The 19,744-nt window shown below is 46.9% G+C and overlaps 1 protein-coding gene across 9 annotated transcripts in view; it reads left to right on the top strand.

The window, feature by feature from the left end:
• Positions 1–255: 255 nt before the first annotated feature.
• Positions 256–19,744, top strand: part of FMNL2 (formin like 2) — a 145,384-nt gene continuing 125,895 nt past the window's right edge. For all 9 annotated transcript variants that reach the window (XM_074595583.1, XM_074595586.1, XM_074595580.1 and 6 more), the window contains exon 1: positions 256–514. In XM_074595583.1, the coding sequence (XP_074451684.1) occupies positions 398–514 (117 nt within the window). In that variant the 5' untranslated portion in view covers positions 256–397. The remainder of the gene's footprint in view (positions 515–19,744) is intronic.

Here is a 19,744-nt window from a genome sequence, read left to right on the forward strand (position 1 = left end):
ACCTCCCTCCCGGCAGCCTGGATAGTGAAAGGCCGGGGGCCGGCTCAGGTAAAATGGATGCCGATGGGGTCGCCCGCACCCCCGCCCGCCCCCGAGGCGGGTCCGCAGCCGGCCCCTTCCCTCCCCCGGACGGCGGCGGGACTACGAGTCCCAGCGCGCCCCGGGCCGGGGGCGGAGCGGGGCTTTGTGCGGGGCGGCATGCGGGGGAGCCGCCGCCGCCGGAGCCGGAGCGAGCCCGCCCCGGGGGGAGGGCGAGGGCGGCGAGCCATGACGGGCGGCGGCGCGGCGTTCCGCCGTCGGTGCTAGAGGGCGACCGCGGGGCGCGGAGCCCGCCTGGCTCGGCGGGCGCGGAGCGCGGAGGCAGCGCGGAGGGGCCGCCGGGGCCGCCGCCGCCGCCATGGGCAACGCGGGGAGCGTGGACTCGCAGCAGACGGAGTTCAGGGCGCACAGCGTGCCCCTCAAGCTGCCCATGCCCGAGCCCGGCGAGCTGGAGGAGCGCTTCGCCGTCGTCCTGGTGAGTGGCCGGCCCCATTGTCTGTGGGGAGCGGGTCGGGCCGCCGGGGAGGGGGCGGCCGCGGGCCTCCGCCGAGGGGCCGAGGAGGAGTTGCGGGGCCCGGCCCCGGGGCGGCGGGCGGCGGGGAATCGGAGAGGGAAAAGTTGGAGCTGCCCCGCCGCGCTCTCCGCTCAGCCGGGGGCCGGAGGCACAGGTGGGCTCGGCGGGGCGGAGGTGGGCTCCCCCCGGGCCGGAGGGGAGCGGAGCGGGGGCCAGGCGTGTGCGGCGGCTGCGGCTCTTTGTCTCGGCAGCCCCCGAAGAGCCTCCTTCCCCCGAACCCAGGCGGTTCCCTCACGCCGGGCGCTGCCCCTCCTGTGAGGAACCGCCGGGAGCGAGGCGCCCGCGGCGGCTCGGCGGCGGTGCCGTCGGCGGGGGAAGGGGGAACGGCCCGGTGCGGGGGTCGGCGGCCGCGGGGAGCCTTGGTGCGGCCTCGCTGGGCCTGGCGGCTGCCCGCAGCCCGGGCTGGAAGGGGCCGGGGCGGTGGGGACCGCCGGGACACGCCGGTCCCGCCATCCCCACCACGCCTGGGGCTGGCTCCGGGATGCCGGCGTTCCTGTCGGGCTCTGGGCTTTATTTGGCTCTTTCCCCCTCACCTGAGGAGCACCACGGACTCAGGGCTTGAGACCCCCTTTCCCAGGAGAGCTTCCCGAGGAAGGGCAGTGTTTCCCTTGGTGCTGCGCTGGAGTGTGTTGGGCAAACGTCCTGTTTTCTTTGGGGTATCCAAGTAGTGCAGATGGGTTGTAATGACCCATCTATTCTTCCATGCCCATCTTACTTGTGAGCCACGTTTACTTGAAAAACAGAAGCTGGGGAGGAGGGCTAGTAAACCCCATGTGCCTGCTGTGCCCTGAGCTCCCCATAACGCCATGTGAAACACAGCGAGACGAGCTGTTGCGAGAGTAATTCCTGTATCAGATACTAGCACAACCTCCCCAGTATTTGAAATACTCCCAGTGCTGAGCGAGGATTCACAAACTGGTGTGCGTTGGGGATTATTTCTGGTTAGACCCAATTAGATTATCATGTCTAAGAAAAGAATAAGCCTATTCAGTCAGGAACCCCCACTGACGAGCCAAATGGCGAGTGAGATGTTACGATTATTAGGCACAGTGGAAAAAGCCTGATCTCGCATTGCGCTTGTCGGGGAAACCCATGGTTGGTTTACAGATGGGAGATGCCCCCACAAGCAGCGCATTGCTCAGAATCAAGCCTTGATTCATCTTAACCTACTGAAAGGGTGCCTGTCTTAATTTGTGTTCATGGTCTGTGGGAGAAAATAAGTGGTTTTGAGTTAGGGCCGATTGATTAGATCAGTAAAAGGAAGAGACATCATTTGGAAAAGCAGAGTGGGTTAGATATGTATAACGTAAATATGGGAGATAACAGTACCACGCCTGTAATTTCTTGAGGTACTTGAAAGGAGTTAAATGGCATCTGTTTTTAGAAGATTGATTTAAATTAAGGGTCAGAGAATGAGTGCTGTAGCTTTGCTGGCGGGTGCGGCAGGCCGTGCAGATGCACGTCTGTACAACAGGGTGTTGGATGGTCTGCTCCCATCGGGAGGAGCTGCAAGATGGGGCCCAAACACCGCTGCTGGAACAGCTAAAAATCGCCTTCAGTCTGTTCTCGAAGCCAGCCGGGGATGGCTGGTGTTTGTTGCAGCTTCCAGGAAATATCTGACCACTTTATGAAAGAATAAACTCCCAGGCTGTTATTACTTTGTTTTCTCTGTGGCTCTGAGGGGAGGATGACTGTGCCACTGGTCAAACCCCAGAATGGGGTAGGCAATAGAACAGCAGGGATTAATGAGAAAGGAATGGTGATTGGGAGAGAAAAAAAGATGAGGAATATTTTCTGTAGGGAGAGAGGATTAGTCAGGAGATGAGAGTATGAAGAAGGAGATGCTGAAGGTTATAGGACTAAATCTCACCTTCTTTATGTGCTGTCTTAAGAAATTAGCCTGGCACAAGCATTGCTCACGCACTCGGAGAGCCCTGGTGAGGTCCCGAAGGGCTTTGCTGACAATAGCAATTTTCGTACCGCTAATGAAATTTCCAGGACTGTTTTTGACGTTGATGAACATGCAGCTCGGTTGAGTTGCAGCTGCATGCAGGTATACAGTCACTACGCTGAACAGTTCGTCCCTGTTTCTGTGGGTAAAGAGTGGGGCCTTGTGGGAAAGGTTCATCCTGTGCAGCCTCACAAAAGTATTTTGAAATTTTATTTGTCTCTCCATGTGCAAAACCAGCACAGTGAGCCATCGCCCTCTGGAACATGTGCATGTCTGTGAGGAGAGCGCAAGCTGGTCACATTTTTACCGCAAGTGCTGTGACATTGACTGTGGTTTTATTTTTTCCACTTTGAACTTGCTTTCCTGATCTTTTCCAGGAGCTCTGTGGTCCCTTCAGCAGGGGAGCGGATGAGCAGTAGTGTGCCTGGAGGTGACGCATATGTGCGCTAGCTTGTGTTTGCTGGGCTGTTAGCAGCCTTAGTCTTGAGGAAGGTCACTGCTGAAGCAGTTTGTCCACTTGTCCGTGCCTCGTCACCTTACTGCCTCCTTGCTTAGCCTTGCTCCTCGAGGTCTGAGGTGTGTAAATTGCAGGAGATGATGGGAAGTGCTCCAGGTCATGCTTTTTGGGTGAAGCTTTGAAATCTAACTGTGCTAATGCGCTCCTCCGGTCTGTTACGGTGCCATTGGCATTACTGAGGGTGCGCTGAGCACACGTGTGGCAGTGTCCGACCAAGGAGAAGGGCAGTGAGGACGGGTCTGGCTGCGTAGCACCTCTTGGTCCACTGGGCAAAGAACACAAGAGGGTTTCCCCCATGGGCCTGTTTTTGGGACAGGTGTAGTAAATGTGCTTCCCTGGTTTGTTTGTTGTGTTGAGATTTGTACTGGTCTCTGCTAGTGAGGACCAGGGTCTGTCTGTGTGTTTCAGGAAGACATTGTATTTGATGGGATGTACTTCCAAGAGATAAATGTGGAGGATAACCTGCGAGAGTTCCAGGTTTCTGTATGTAAGCTGTGTTATTTTTTCCACCCCCCTCAAACTGATGTGAATTGTTCCCTTTTGGTAGGACATGTGAAATAATTCCCATAGTTTTACGTTTACACAAGAGTGTAAAGTCCAGGGAAGTGGCGGTGTGTTATTGCCATCAAGTTCCCGATTTGCCCCTGAGGGGTGCCGGATAAACACAGAGCTGGATCCCGGCTGTGGTGCCGACTTTGAGCTTGCCAGCGCTGGCACAGCCCCTTGGGTGCGCGTCTGCAGGAACCTCCCACCATCATCCCTTCCCCAACATGCTCACTTTTCCTCCTCAGCTGTGTTGGACTTTTTTCCTGGCTTTCTCCTGTGGACACATAGGGCAAGTGCGCATAAATCATGAATTCTGGTAACCAACCCTAGTTTATTGCACAGGAAGCCATTGTTTGGCGTGTGTGAGCGCCGTTGCAACCCAAGTGCACCGAATGTGTCCGTAGACATCATGGCACCGCCGTCCGATGGGGCGGGTGTGGAGATGTGGGGGTAAAAGCCAGACTTCCAGCTCCAGCAGCAGGGTGGTCTTCCTCTGAACCGGTAACGGGGTTGCACGTTTGCAAATGACACATGGTTTGGAGGAAGCAGCCAGGACAGAGTTGGCAGGGTAAATTGTTGCCTAATGAGCTGTGATTGACATAATTTGACTGCTGGATTACAAATCTGCGGTGAGGTTAACAGGAAATATCCTCTTACCCCCACCAAGTGGTGTTTCATTTTACAAAGGAGCCTTCTGTGCCCAGTGCTGCAGGATGGAGGGAAGAGTCTGGAGGACGAGGGGAGTGTGGAGGGAGGGGGTGTTTCTGCCGTCCCGTTCCTGGCCCTGCTGTGCTCCATCCTCAGCTCAAGATGATGGTACCTACCTGGAGGCAGGGTGTCAGCTCTGCCTCTGTTGAATGCACGTGAAGCTTTGCCAATAGGAACTTCTCCGTTCCGCTGGAATTTCCTTCTTCAGAGTGGATTTTGCCTGAGCATCTTTTTCCATACCAGTCAAGGGAGTTTTAGTGTCTGTTGCTAAAGAATTTGAAAGCTCAGTGTGAAAACTCTGTAACGTTTCCCAGCTGTTTTCCATTCTTCTTCCTAATCCTCTATCAAATATATTATGCATTGTTTTATAATATGTATGGTTTAGAGTCTGCAAATCATTAAAGAGCATGACATGGCTGCAGGAGCTATCTGAGAGGTAGTATTAGTTCCCTCGCCTTGGTGGAATTGGTACGGCACTGGATTCTGTGTTGTAATTCCTAAATTTAGCAGAACTCTCTTGGGACTGAATTTCAGTTGAGATCCTGTGCTCTCGTATCAGGTGTGATTTGTATTGTTTTTGTGGAATTTGAAAGCAATACTATGGAAGTTGAGAAACACTAGACTAGATTCAGGAACTACCTTCAGGAAAAGGAGACTTCCAAAATTCAGATATTGAAAAGACCTGTTGTGTTTTCTTGTTCAGGCCTCATCTCTGACAGGCTTCTGCTGCTGGGCTCTTCCCTCAAGGTCTCATTTAAATGATTTGAGCAATGACACCTTTTGCTTGAAGAAACAATCCAGTAAATCACGTTGTTAAACATATGTATTTCTGAAGGGTTAAATTCACAGAGTGAAGTAGTACTTGGTGGTGACACATCTGTCAGACTGCCTTGTAAATCAGTAGACAGCACTTGTAAGTTTTTCCACCTAGACATTGCAGGAGAATATTTTTGTAAAACTAATTTTTTTTTTTTCCGAGTGTCTGGAATACAAGGATACTGTGGTGGGTATTTAGCTACTACCAAGTTAGTCACATTCCTAAAATTATTTTCAGATCCTGGAAATGTGGAAGACTTAAAAAGTAGCTAAGCCGATGTAGATGCATACATTTTTTTCTGTTTCCATACAATTTTCCATACAAAATAATCCCCTTAATTTATTGGGCTATAATGATGGAGGTATGAACCCATTCTGTCAAACTGCGTGTGTCACTTGTTCACAAGCTCCAAATAGCCTGAGAGAAAGCAGTAGGCTTTTTGTCCAAAACCCCAGGTGAAAGGGATAACTGTTTGATGTGACGGTTGGGGCCAGACCTTTCCCCAAAGGGCCTGGGCTGTGCTGGGGGGGGCTGCTCGTGGGGTGCTTGGCAGGGACATCCCAGGTGGGTGTGAGAGCCTGAAACTGCAAACCCCGTTGTGGTAATGAGGGCAGAGGGGCTTCCTCATCCTTTTTCTGCTGCGTGCTGTGTAAACCCATCATCATGTCATATTTCCTTGCAAATTGCTCTGCGCTTTTGTTTAAGGCGAATAACAACAGGTCAATCAACTTCTTCAGGCAAAAAATGAAATGGGGTGAGAAACCCGCGCATCTACGAACTTGAACTTGGCAGGGTTGTTACTTTTTTTTTTTTCCCCTCCTTTAGGTGTGCATAGACCCTGCTTTCCGTTTGCGGCCCCTATGCTGTGCAGGGCTCCGGGGAGGACCCCGCGGCTGCTGTGTGTGGTGGCCAAAGTCATCTTCTGGGGAAGGGACAAGCCTCTGCACAGCACTGGTGGGGTTGGGTCCTTACCCTGGCTGTGCCTGCATCTGGGGTGGCTTGTGAGCAGTGACCCTTGGGCTCACAGGGTGATTGCTCCTGCGGGTGCTGGATTCCTCCCGCTGAGAGCCAGCAAACCCCCTGCCTTCACCCTTAGCCTGCACCGTCATCCTCCCTCCTGTGCGTTGAAGCTTTATCAAGCATCTCTATCAACTTCCTTAACCTTGCGTGCAAGATAAGGTTTTTTCTTTTTTATTTTGTCTTCACAAGCAAGGTCATGCAAAACTTGGCCCTGAGGTGTTAAACGGTCTCTTCTGTGGTACTGTAGGTAGCGGGTGATGCCATGGAAAGAATTTAAGAGACACAAAATGAAATTCAGAGTTTACAAGATGATCTTGGATAAAACAGTAGCTGTTGAATTGTTGTTGATTGAATGACTTTGAGTCACTGGAGTCAGCCTTTAGTGTTTCATTTAAAAAAAAAAAAATCCCTTTAGCTTTTCATGCTGCATGAAAAGGTATTAAAGTCTACAGAAACTTTTTTTCCTACCCCTGAATAGCAAAACCCATCAGAAACACAAAACTGAACAAAAATGTTTGATTTCTCCCATGTGTTTTTTCAAAAGTACATAGTGGTACTTGTTATTTTTATTATGTTTTTGCATCATTTGACAAAGTTTGTAAGTTGTCCAAGCGACTCTTTAAAGAGTCCAAATCCTTTTGGAAATAAAACAGCTGTCTGAAGGTACACATGCTAATTACCAACCCATGTCCTTTGCTTGTACGGCTACTTAAGAGAAGGGGAATATTTTTCCATGCTGGGGATTGGGTGCTGCGTGCTCCTTACAGTTGCAAAAGGGACCAGTCTGGTGCTTCGTCTGGGGTCAGCACCGCCTCTGTCTTTAACAGGATCCTGTCAGTCTTTTGCTCTCATTTTGAGATGCTGAACGAAAGATTCCCTGCCTGTGGGCCCCCCTCCCCAAGTCTGTTAGAAAAGGTGGTTGAAATCTGTCATCTTGGTCTGTGAGTCCTTGGGTAAGGGAGTGAAAGACCCTACAGGAGTAGCTGGGGTTTTCCCTCATTATTTGTAGCTTGGAATATGTCCTGAAGTGAAACCAAGCTTTGACATTCCCTTTCTGATCTTTTGTTTGGTCATTGGGGTGTTACTAAAAGGCAAATCTAGTTCCTGCCTTTTCCCCCAAATACATTTTTAGTTTCAAGCTTTCAGTGTTTCTGCTCATTTTTTCAGTGTTGTTGCTGTTCTTCCAACTCGGTAGCAGAGACATGAGAATGAATACAGCCCACGTTTCACTTTTAGAAGTGGAAAATCCCTGTGATTGATTTCAGTTTTGCTTTTGCTTTTCTTTGCTGACCCAACTGCTTGTCTTCCTACAAGGTGTGACACTTGCTGTTGAGCAGCAGCAGCTTCTGGAGTGGTTGTGAGCGGGAGGTGGCCAGGGAAGGGGCTCCTGGGGTGGGTTTTTGCCCTGGTGGCATCATCACAACTTCTGTCTGGATAAAATGGTCCCACCTCGGTGCTGATGCCCCATGCTGACTTGTAGCATGGGGAGGGAAGTTAAATTGATGTCTCCGGTTTTGCTGCAGGTTCTGCTGCACAAGTTGTTGTCAGGAGTCCATGATGTCCCTTGGTAGAGTTTAGTGCCATTTACACCGTGGCTCACTGGTGTGTGAGGGGACATGCCTGGCAGATGTCAGTGAGCTGACTTGTGCCTAACCAAATGTGAAGCTTCATGTGAAAGGGCATCATCAACTTGACTCTTCTTGAGCTCCTTTTAAATCAAGGTGCTAACATGGTAGTCCTAAATAGACTGTTCTTAGATAAAAATTGTTTAAAAAATGGTAAGAGCTTTGTCCTGCTTGTAGTTTTCAAGAGTGGTCTTCCAGGAGAGACAGCGACAGGGGCCTGGAGGTCACACCAGCATCCCCCCAGAGCTCTTCCTCAGTGCGACTTGGTTGGGCAGGGAAGGGAAGGCTGACACCCGGCTTTGCCTGGATCAGTCTGTGGAGGAGCACGTGCCTGCGCTGCCATTGTGACCTTGCACGGAGTGGGAATTGAAGAGCTCTCTGTAGCACGATGAAATGAATTATGCAAAACATGCTAATGCAGCAACGCTCTTCAGCACCAGTTTATTTTTAAGCATCTGGGCTGCCTCTTGAGTTTGAATTAAGCATGTTATGAGCAGGAACAAAATACTTCCCAGTGCAGGAAGCCATAAAGAAAACTGGAAGAGAAGCGGTGGTTTTTCCCTAGTCCCTTTGGGATGCTGTGTCCTCTGGAGCTGTGTATGACAGCAGAATCATAGAATTGTCTAGGTTGGAAGGGACCTTTCAGATCATTGAGTCCCACCATCAGAAGGCACGGCTGTTTCAGACAGGCTTTGCAGGGTGGTGGTTGGTCCCCTGGGAGTTCTTATGGATGGAGTGTACCCTGCTCCGGAGGGTTTTCTAACTGCTGGGGGAGGTAAACGTGATTTTCTTTGGTAACCAGAAGATTAGACCTTAAAACCAGCTGAGGAGCAAAACCGTACGTTGCTGTTCTGAGAGGAGCAGTTTGAAACGTGCTTCCCAGCAGCGAAGCAGCCATTCCAGATGCTGGAAGATTTCCGCAGTGAGCAGACGCATTTTAGACAAACTGAGCTGAATTATTGTTTGTTTTCTTCATTGTTTGTTTGGAAGAGTCCATTTGGGAATTTGGTATGGGAAATAAGTGACACCAACTCATTCAATTTGATTTATAATCGAGTTAAAAATATCTAGCTCAAGCCTCCAGCTCTTAGGAGCTGCAGCATCACTGGAGCCAAAGGCCTCAGCCGGCTAGTCAGGTAAAAAGCACTTTCAGCTGCTGTTGCTTAAAAAGCAGTAACTTCCAATTTATCGCATCCTGCCAATTTCAATTCTGAAGGGTCAGCGTAGTAAAACAATCAGGCTTTTAGTGCTTCGGCTTTTTAGGATCGTACCAGTTGAAACTGAAGAGCTGCGCTCTTGCCCACGTAGCAGTGTCGCTGAGAAATGCTGTGTTCCCAATTACTTCTGCAAAGGGCCGTAGGTATGTGATGTGCACCCCTGTTTTAATTTAATATTGTTTCACTTGGCACTGGCTATTTTGACCTTGATCATCTGTTTTGTAGTTTTAATAGCACAAGATGCACAACATTATAGATGGATATATTGGAAAACATAAGCGTTAATTTGTCCCAGGCTGTGTCTCTTCCTAAAATAGTCTCTTACTGTCTTTCACAAGTGTTTCATTGCATAAAGACTTGGATAATGTATAACTTGCCCGTACTCTGTTATAACTAACATACTGTAGAAATTCAACATGTGTTGGTTTTCAATGTACCATGGGATCTCTAACAAAACAAGTGTTTGTATTCTGTAACTGTGCAGCATTAAACATATATTTGGGGAGGATATTCATAAAGCAACATAATAGTGGTATTGTATTGGAAATGAATGGTCTTCAGATGAGTGCTGCGCGATGCGTGGACCTCCAGGACTCTGCATTGCAGCTCTTGAGAGCAACTGTGTGTACTTGATCATGAGCTGGAAACGTGCCCAACCGCTTCCCGGCTGCAGCATTGGCGAGGCAAGTGGGGACACCTCCGCATGGGCCCTGGGAACGGTTCTGCAATGTGCTAGAACCGATCGGGTGACGGCAGCTAGTGCAGCCTGCTCTGTGCCCCAGAGAAAACTCCCCTGTCAGAAGGATCCTTAGGAAAACCCCTAGCAGATATGACTTCTCTCGTCACCTTGCCTGAACAACACAGAGAGCGCGCCATGGCCGCCTGCCCTTTCAGAAGTTGTGTCCAGGGCCGGTGGGCAGAAGTGCTTGGTGATGGCACCAGAAGCCCACAGAACTGCCCTTGCCTTCTCTGATGTTTGTGGCCTGTTCTGGCCGCTCTCCTCCATGTGGAGGTTGGCTGAGGGCAGAACTTGCTCCTGGAGAGAAGTTCCTGGAGGCCTCCAGGAGCATATGAAGAAGTCTTAGATTTTTTTAGTGTATGTTTGGGTGCTGTGGGAGATATCTTAAAATACAGGAGTTACTGGAAAATACAGGAGTTAGTGGAGTGGTTTTCGTGTTTGGGTTGGTTAGTGTTTTTTTTTTTTTTGTTTTAAATATACAATATTTGGCCAGAACTCATTTTACTGTAAAAGGACTTGGGGTGAATATAGATTGTACATCTGTTACTTGTTTGTCTGCAAAATGACGTACAGTCAAGGCCAAAAGTGAAGAATAGAGGGTTGCACAAATTGGCAAAGTTTCGGTAGCCTTTCAGAAGCCAGTAATTAAAATGAAGAAGCAAATTGTTCAACCCAGAAATTCTGGTTGTTCATCTAATGCTCTGGCATGTCCCTCTACTGACTCCTCTCGTCCTGCTTTCCACCTTGTAAAAGAGGCAAATGAACTAACGCATGTCTGCCTCGGGCAGTTCTGAATTCTCAAGCCAGCTGTTCCAGCAGAGGTAGGTGGCACTGTTATCGAAAGGGTCTGTGGAGCGATGGAGATAACTTGGTAGAGTTTATACAGCAGTTTTCTGACAAACGTTTCCAATAATTTAGTGTGTTTGGGAGTGCTTCAAAGGGCTTTCTGTCCAGCTTTGAGCCTTGCAAATACAGAAGATCAAATAAATTAACTATCACAAATATTTAACTTAAAGTGTGGTCAGCTAGAGCTTTGATGTTGCATGCGTGTATGAGAACCTCCGTGTATCTGTACACTGTCACAGATGTGTTAGGTCAGTGTTGTATTTGTCTCTTCTTTGAGATATAATAAGCCTAATACTGCAAATCTAAATGATTGTGTTCCACCTTAGTAGGCAGGCGTGTTACCTGGCATCAAAATGGAATACGGCGTATGGATTTTACTGGGGAGCTGGTGGCAGGCAAATCACTGCACAGTGTTGTCATACTTTGGAGGACTGTGGGGTGGGTTGGCGTCCACCTCTACAAAAGGCATTGGCTCGTAGCTTATTTTTCACTGCGTTTGCATAAGGTGTTGCTTGATGGCCAACAATGCTCTTCAGGTAAACTGAATAAATCAATTTGATGTAGTAATAATTATTAAAGCGCACTGTGGATTGGACCAGGAAGTGTTTGGTAATAATTTGAATCCTTTTGTGATAGCGTCTAGCTTACAGGTAGTTGATGAATTGTTGTGAATCTTGTTCTCTAAAAATTGCAGCTTCTTAAAATAGTCTACAAGTTGTCATGTTCTCAGCGATCCTCTCCCAGCGCGCAGGGGAGCGGCAGCGCGTCTGTGAAAACGCAGTTCTGCTCTGTGTCAGAGCTTCAAATACAAATGCCTGTTCTCTTGATCATGTAAATGAATATCTAAGTGTGGCAAATGCACAATATTCTTTTTGGTAAATAAAACAAGAACTTCTGTAACTGAAGGCATCTTTTATCCATGAATCACGGTGCTGCAGAGGAAGATGAGGAGTGAGAGTTACACTCCTTTCCTTTCGAAGAAGGACGCCTGAATTTCTGTGTGTCCCCAAAAACTGACCAACGGGCCTGAGATTAGAAATAATGTCTCCCAACTTCCCAGCGCTTGCCGTAACCCCTGGGAAAAGGGAATGGGAATGTTGCTCACCTCCCATTGTGAACATGTGTTTGACATATTGGGAAGCCCGCTGTGTCCCTCTCCAGCTAGCGTGGGGACCTGGGACCTGGCAGCTGGCATTTGGCTCTTTGAAGTCACCTTTGCAGATCTATGTCAGCTTTCCTCTGAAGTCTTTCATTTCTCTAGCTCAGTTACACAGAAGCTGAAGAGCAGCATTTATTTTGTTTATTTTCTGGTGTTTCAGGGCATCTCTTTGATGTATTTAAAAAACCAAATCTCGTTCTGGCTGGGACAGAGTTAATGGTTTTATTTGCTTCTCACCTTCTCTTCCAGTTTTTAATTTTCTGTTGTATTCTGGAGGTGAGATGAGGTTTTTGTCCCTCTTTGTGTATGCACATATGTATGAATTGAAACAGCTCTTTTTGGTGACCGCAAGGTGTATTTCAAAGATAATTGTCCTGTGAGTCCAGATGAAGGTGGGAGAGATTATTCATGTTCATCGGCAGATGCTTCAGTCTGGAAAAGCCGGTTGGCGCTGCTGTCTGTTCAGCACAGCCTGTGAGGTGCCATGCACCAGTGCCACGCAGAAGTCCTCTCTTCTGGAGAAGCAAAGGCAGTATGGAAGCTGTGGTGGAGCTTGTTTCAGGAGAGAAAACGATGATGAAAAGGGGTCGTGAAGGTCTGAAGAATCATCTTGACTTGGAAATTAATTCTGTGTTTTCTGTCAGTAGAAAAAAGATGTTTTTTCTTTACTGCAGAGATGTGTGAGTGGATGAATGATGTACACAAAACACTGGGGGAAAATTTTTTTATTTTTGTTTTTTAAATCCTTTCATGTGAGAACCTGTAATACCTGGGATAGACAGTCAACAGTGTTTGCCTTGTGCAAGTGTACTGTGCTGAGTGCATTCATGAAAAGAGATTCAGCTGACTTGGATCAAATGGCAAAAGACTGGGAGAAGAGAAATTTAGGAAGCCAAGTCTCAGACTTTGTATGGATTAAAATGAAATGACCTTTCACACTAGCACATGTGAAGGTTTACACGATCAGGTGTGTGACTGATGACCTTTCCCTCTAAGCGAGGCATCTCTCACACACAGTGAGTCTGCAAAAGCTTTGTACGGCAAAGTTTTGGTACCGTACCGTTACCGTGGTTGTCCAGCTCTATATTTGTAGGCCATCGCTTGGTGTGTGAACAACAGAGATGTCTTCCAGAAATAAAGCTGTGCGTACACCTGTAAATCCAGAGTGGTGTTCAGACCAGGAGGCAGGTGGGCTTCCTCTGACCAGAGAAGATTAAGTACCTCAATTGAGATATAAAAGAAATTGTGCAAGAGTTTACATGAGCTGAGTCCTTCGGTTCTCGGCAGCAGGAGGATCCTTCATCAGCAAGTGTGATGCAAATGAATTCGTCCTTTCACAGAGCAGGGCAGGAAAACCAGCTCGAAGTTTTCACATGCTGATAGTGCTCTTGCATCCTCAGATACTGCTGTGATTACAGAGGGCAGCCAGTGCATCACGAGCACGCTGGATTTTCAGTTAAGATGAGGAACTCAGATACCTACAAATGTGAGTGAGGCACAAAATTGATTAAGCATGAAATTCTTCTCTGACAGTGAATTCTTGGTTGGCTTGGAGACAAAAGGTTGCACAACTGAAAGGGAAAAGTACTTTTACTTAGAAAGCTCAAGCTTTTGTTTGTTTGGTTTTGCTAATGTTTGTTTTATGTCTGGTGGTAAATCTTTGTTAAAGGTGAATTATCCCTTCTGTTTAGCAAGTGGAGTGAAAACTACCAGATGCACTTTGTGGGCATTCAGTAAATTGTCAAAACTGGATCCGTTTCAGGTGCTCTGGGAAGTGGTGATCCTTGAGATGTGACAGCCCATGTGGACCAGAGTATTCCTTGTGTTTCTCGTACAAAGCTTATTCCTTGTACTGAATCAACCCAGGTGGTACACATCAATAAGCATACAGATGTATAGATGCATTGAAAAAGAAAAAAGAATATCTGTTGTCATACTTTTTTGTATGACAAAAAGCCGTGTTTTAAGGCTTTGGTGATCCGTGAGCGCCACAGTTTGCTGCCCCGAGAGCTTTTCTCACAAAGATACCAGTGAAAAACAGAGATTCTTTTGCTGAACTGTAAAGCGGTGTAGCCAAAACACTGATTAAGGCCTTGAATGTGACTGCTCTTGTCCTGCTGAGCTTATAGCATGGCTGACCTTGTGCTGTGTGATACCACGTCCATGGCCACGTCTGCTGTTCCTCTGTGGAAGCCACATACGCCAACTCTCCAGTGCTGTCTAATGACCTAACTTTGGTTTCCAAATTGCTGCTACTTAAGGTGCCCCGGGGCCTGGCTGTGGGCTGCTTCCTTCTCTTTGAATTATAGAGATTTTTAGTTTTCTGCTTATTCCCTTGATAAGCAATTTTTGGGTTGAAACTTTCTCGTCCCTCACAAGTGTGGGAATCAGCAGCTATTGCAGAATCTTGACATACTATAGTAATAAAGACTTCAGATAGTGGTTAAAACAGAGCAGATTTATGAATTTTTCTGGCCAAACTTCATCCTTGGAGATGTCTGTGCAGGTCCCTCCCTCAGGGGCTTCTCAGATGTTGTGCACAGCTGGGAGTGGAGTTTGGTCCTCAGCAAAGGTGGTGTTGACATTGCTGTTACTGCCCCGTTAACTGCCAGCGCAGGACAGAGACTTCTTAAAATGATGCAGAACTTAAAAGTCTTTGTGTTCGCCCCTTGAACCCCAGGAGTTTTACCAGGTGGCATCTCCTAGCTACCAAGCAGTGCTTTCTGGTGGGGTGGCCTTCAGTCCTGTGGAACTTCCCAGCCTCTAGAGCAGTAGAGACCCAATGGGGCTCTCAGAGGGGTTGCAGGTGTTATTTTATTATCCATGTGGGAACCTTGAAGGCATTTTAGTATTTTCACGAGCGTTGGCCTAAATGCAGCCTCGGCTTTGGGTTGCTGTGCTTTGTTTGTGGATCCATGCAGTGATGTGGGAGGTGTTGTGGTCTTGCATGGAAAAATTAGGAGGAGCTGGGTGGCTAGTTGGCACCTTCATTATGTTTATTAGAAAAGCGAAAGGCACCCTGGCTTCATTGCAGGCATGGATTTTACATGAACAGGACACTTCAAACGTGGCTGAGGATCTAACTTAGAGAGCAGCCTGCTCCGTTTCCCCTCAGTTATCTTAAAGGCATTTCTAACTTTGTGGGAGGGAATGCAGCTGAAGAAATATCAACATGCCAAGAGTGAGTACACTTCATTAGGGAACACAGTTTAAAATTTTTTGCATTACTAGGAGGCTGAACTGTGGTGTTTCTGTCTGGTTTGTGTAGTTGGTGGTGGATGGAGGGAAGGATCTTGCATACTGTGTGTTTGAGCAGCAGCGAGCAATTTGACAATATATAATAAAAATCTATCATGATGATAAAGCTTGTGAGGGGGGGAAACAAAAAAGAAAGTCTGGTAGGGCTGTGGGAAGCAGTGCTCCTCTTCAGGGGATGCTGTGGTTTAAGGAAGGGGCATTTAACTGTATTTTCACTGATGCTGTTATCTTGTCTGTCAGCTGAGGACGTGTGTCCTGTGATAGATGATGAGATCTATTATGCCACGTTTTTATCACGTTAGGATCACTTTTACACTCTTATTTTTCTTCATTTTTGGTTGGAGCAGCCTGTAGCCTGCAAACAGCTAAGCTTTTTGAGCACTGCCCCTGTTTTTTTGTCATGAGAACCCGATGGTGTTTGCACATCATCTTCATAGCATGCCTTTGGGCAGCATATGTTTTTGCAAATTCATGTTAACTGTGATGCCATTTTTTTCTACTTTTATGTCACATTATGATCTGTGGAAAATGTCACGAAACGTTTCAGCTGAATAAGAAATCAAAAGCCAAGCCCTTTCTTTTTAGGATAACTGCCTGCCATTGCTGCTTCATCCAGAGGGGGTCAAAGCGTTTGTATGGCTGTGGGCTCTGCCCGGTGCAGGTCTGTATCCCACAGGCTTATCTAGGTGTTAAAATACTCCCTCAGGTCCTCTGCAGGTGACCAGACATGTGGGTACGGACTAAGGCTGAAGTGTATTTGTCTTAAAAGCAAGATTTGTGCCTCCTGAACGGTTTCTTGGACCCCGCTGGGCGCAGGTCTGAGCGGGTGGCTGGTTATCGGGCTGTGCTGCATTGGAGCAGTGAAGAGATGTGGTGGGAGATGGCAGCAGGGAGAGGGAACAGCCTTGGCCCCGGCAGTGAGGACACCCTCGCCTTCCTGGGCTAGCATGGCCAGGGTCGGGGTCCGCTCGCTCAGAGGTGACATTCATCAGAAAAATCAGTGTTGCATAGGTGCCTGGACACAATAACGAGGTGATTTTTTGGAATCGCTGGGAGACTGTATGTATCTGAGCACTCAGCATGTAAACAAGGAGGTCGGCCGAAGCAAATGTCATTCCACTGAGCTGGTGGTATTTGCCCTCTGAAACGTTTGGTTTGTTTGTAACATCTGGTGGATTCGCTTTTAACTTGAATGCACTGTTGTTTCGGAAAGATGCTTTTCAGTATGTTCATAGGGCCTGATTTCGCTGGTGTTAAAGGCTCCTCTGCTTCTAGAGGGATACATGGATGTGTTGGGGGGATAAGAATTGGGGTCTCAGTTGTGCTGATGGCGAGGAGCAACAGCAGCAAAAGGCACTAACTTGTATCGATGTTGGCAAGGACTGTTGGTGGTTGTGTGTCTGTAGGTACAAATCTAATGCTTCATCCTAATCTGACAAATTTAGGAGGAGTTGAGGGACTCCAGTGGTGATCTCTGCTGCTGCTCCTCCTCCTTGGTAAAAAATACAGTCTTCCTTGTAAGTGAGGAATACTCTGTGTTACAAGATGGGACAATTTTTATTTTTTTTAACCTTTTGTCTGGAGGTGTAAGGTAAAACTAATACCCACAGCTCTCTGAGAGCTTTACTGATGCAGCCGAGCGTGGAATTTGGCCTGTATTTTCTTAGTTTTAATCTACAACAGTCTTCACTCTTAAATTAGAGAAGACTTCGCACTAGAAATACACACCATGAGTATTTTGAAAGACCCCGAGCCTGGAGTGGGGAGCCAGGGGGTGTCATGGGGTGGCTGGTGCGATTCCCTCCATCGCACGCAGCAGGCAAGGTCTGGTGACAAGTGTCACTGCCCTCCTTGTCCCCTGGTGTCAGGTAAAGCACTGATTCCCCATTCTTCTCTTTCCTCCTGCTCTCAGGTTTCGTCTGAAGGGGTTTGTGTCAGGGCTGTGCCTTTCGTTGTCTCCAAAGCTCTTCTAATGTGGGTAAAACTACTCATTTTTCCCCAGCCTGGCTCTTGTAAGAAACAGAAAAGTCTTGGGTTGAATATTCAGCCTGAGACAGACCCAACGTAGAGACTCCAATGAACTGGTCAATGCTTGTCACAGTTAAAGGCATCTGGAGATGGGCTGGCAAGAAGGACAGAGTAATGAATCGTATCGTTAGCCTAGCGAGGTGGATTTCTGTGTAACTCTAAGTACAAATTTAATTGAAATTCACTCCTGGCTGTTTACAGTATTAACTCCTTACATAACAGGAACAGCATATATTTATTTCTTAATATAGAATATTATATACAAGCTCCTGTAAAATGAAAAGATTTTATTTTATTTAGATAAAACAATAACTGTACTTCATAAACCTCTAAGAGTAGACCTTTTTGTATAGTGTTTTACACTAGATTCATTTCTTCTTTCTGTTAAGTGCTCAGGCCCTCAGATTACATGAAAATATAAAGCTTTCATTTTAATATGCACAATCTTTTCCAAAGATTTCCCAGAGTCCCTGGCTTGTGGTAGCACTGGATTGTGTGGAGGTTATGTTACATGAATAACCATTTCACTTGTATTCTTAGTCATACACCATTTAGGATCTATAGAGGTTTTTACTGTTCTTTTACTTAATAGTTAAATCATCTGGAAAACATATTTAAGTTTTTGCATAGTGTATTTTTTCTGATGTTAAACCAGTCTAAAAGTTGGCACAAGTTTTCTTCAGCGTGCAGCTCCGAGCCCTCGGGAATGATGTCCCACCTCAGCAGAGTGTCTGTGGTCAGTGCGGAATACGTCAGGAACAGCTTAATAGTTCTAAAAATCTGGTACACAAGTTCCAGATGATGAGAAATTCTCTTTACTTCTACAGCGTGGCTTTCAGACTGCGCTGCCTGCGTGTAGTTGCTCTGAGCTTCCTTTGTAAAGACTGTAATATTATAATATTTTTTCCCGTGCGAGTTCATATTGCTGGTGAAATCAGTGTTGTGTTGCTGGGGGGGAGGAATGTTGTGAGGCCGGGCAGGCTCTGCAGAGGAGAGGCGCTGATGGGAGGGAGCGGCTGACCTGACCTCTGTTGCTGGAGGGGTTTCTGTGCCAGGGTGGTGTTTTCTGCTAGAAATGAGGAGTCGAAGTGCCCGAACTCTCTGCATCCCTCACAGCCTTCTCCCTGCTCGTGTTTCCGTTTTGACGACATACGGTATAAATGTCATTGCTCACATGCTGTAAGCCGGGGCCAGCAGTGATTTGGGATGGAGATGAGAGACTTACTGTTTTATCTTCTCATTAAAATACACTGCTGTAATTCTTAAAGCAAAATCTAAGGTCTCTGATATAAGGGTTTTCACTTCAAAAGCAAATTGAGAGGTGCTTTAGCAAGTCCACTGCTGCTCTCTAATAGCTATTATTGAAATACTGTGTATGGTGGTCACACTCCCGGTATTATTTTTTTTTAGATAAAGAATGCAAGAGGGAGTTCTGCGGGAGAGTGGTCCAGATGCATGGTCCAAGGGCATTTTCTACTCAGAAGCAGTTACCAGTAGAAGAGATTTCTAAATAATGGTGAAACCATTTACTTATATAGGAATTTTAGCTTAAATTACTTAGTTTCTAGCCATCTTGTTAGCAAAGTTAATGTACTGGCATATACCTCGTACCCGAGTTCAGTGCGGTCGGGGCAGTAACTTGGTTTTGGTTGTCAGTGGATAGATTGTACTTGTTGCAAATAGGTACTTTATCACTTAGTGTGTGAACTTCATCTTTCCTTAGAACTGTGTTACAGCCAAAGATATGTTGTTACCGGATTTCATACATTAAATCCTCAAAAGCTGTTCTTTTAAACATCGAGTAATTTTTGTTAATTTACCAGATAATGAGGAAGCCAAGAAAACCTCAAATGAGATTTAATAAAGTCCATTACCAGTATTTATGCATAAGATGAATTGAATAATAGAAAAAAACCCAGACATTTGTTCATGTATTCCCTTTCTTCTTAGTATCCTGAAAATGAGTTAGGGTGGTCGAGTGCAGTGGAGACAGTTTTTCGAGCAGAAGAATTTATGCTAATTGACAGCTAATGGATCAGCTACTTTCCGAATAAAGATGGAGAGTAGGCAGCCATGCATTCTACTAGGTCAAGTTTAATAGTCATTCGGAGTAGAAATCTAGGGAGAAACAAAGTGGTGTCCCATTCAAATATAGCACTAGACTGCTAAAACACACAAGAAGTTCGTAGGTTTTGGTAATTTGACATGGTCAGAAAAAGGTACTGCCCCAAGTCAGTCATGTTTCTCACCAAACAAATGAGACTTTGTCTCTGAAAATGTGTAATTTAAAGAGGGACTTCCAGCTCTTTGAGTAGAGTGTTATTTTCATCTTAACATATGAATATTAGAACTGGAAATCCACCAAAGGTGCAGCCAGTTGGTTAGATTCATGAGGGACAGATGCCTGGAAAAAATGCTGGGTATTAAATGAAAAGGCTTTATATGAAATGTCGGTATTTAGGGGAGAGTTCTGCAATCTGTTTTCTAGGAGGTAATCCAGGAAAAGGAATCTGGTCCTGGGGAGGGAGGTGGGAGTGAAACCAGGCTGTGTTGATACGGGGAGCTAATGGGAGCTCTTCGTCAGATGCTCTTGGCCAGGTTTTGTGCACTGGAGGGGGCTGCAAAACGCAGGTGAGAGTACCTGTGGGCTCGGTGGAAGCATTACCTGTTGCTCTAGGAGGGACTGAAGGGGTTGCTGCT

Source organism: Larus michahellis, chromosome 7, assembly GCF_964199755.1.
Source record: "Larus michahellis chromosome 7, bLarMic1.1, whole genome shotgun sequence".
In the NCBI taxonomy this organism is placed as follows: Eukaryota; Metazoa; Chordata; class Aves; order Charadriiformes; family Laridae; genus Larus; species Larus michahellis.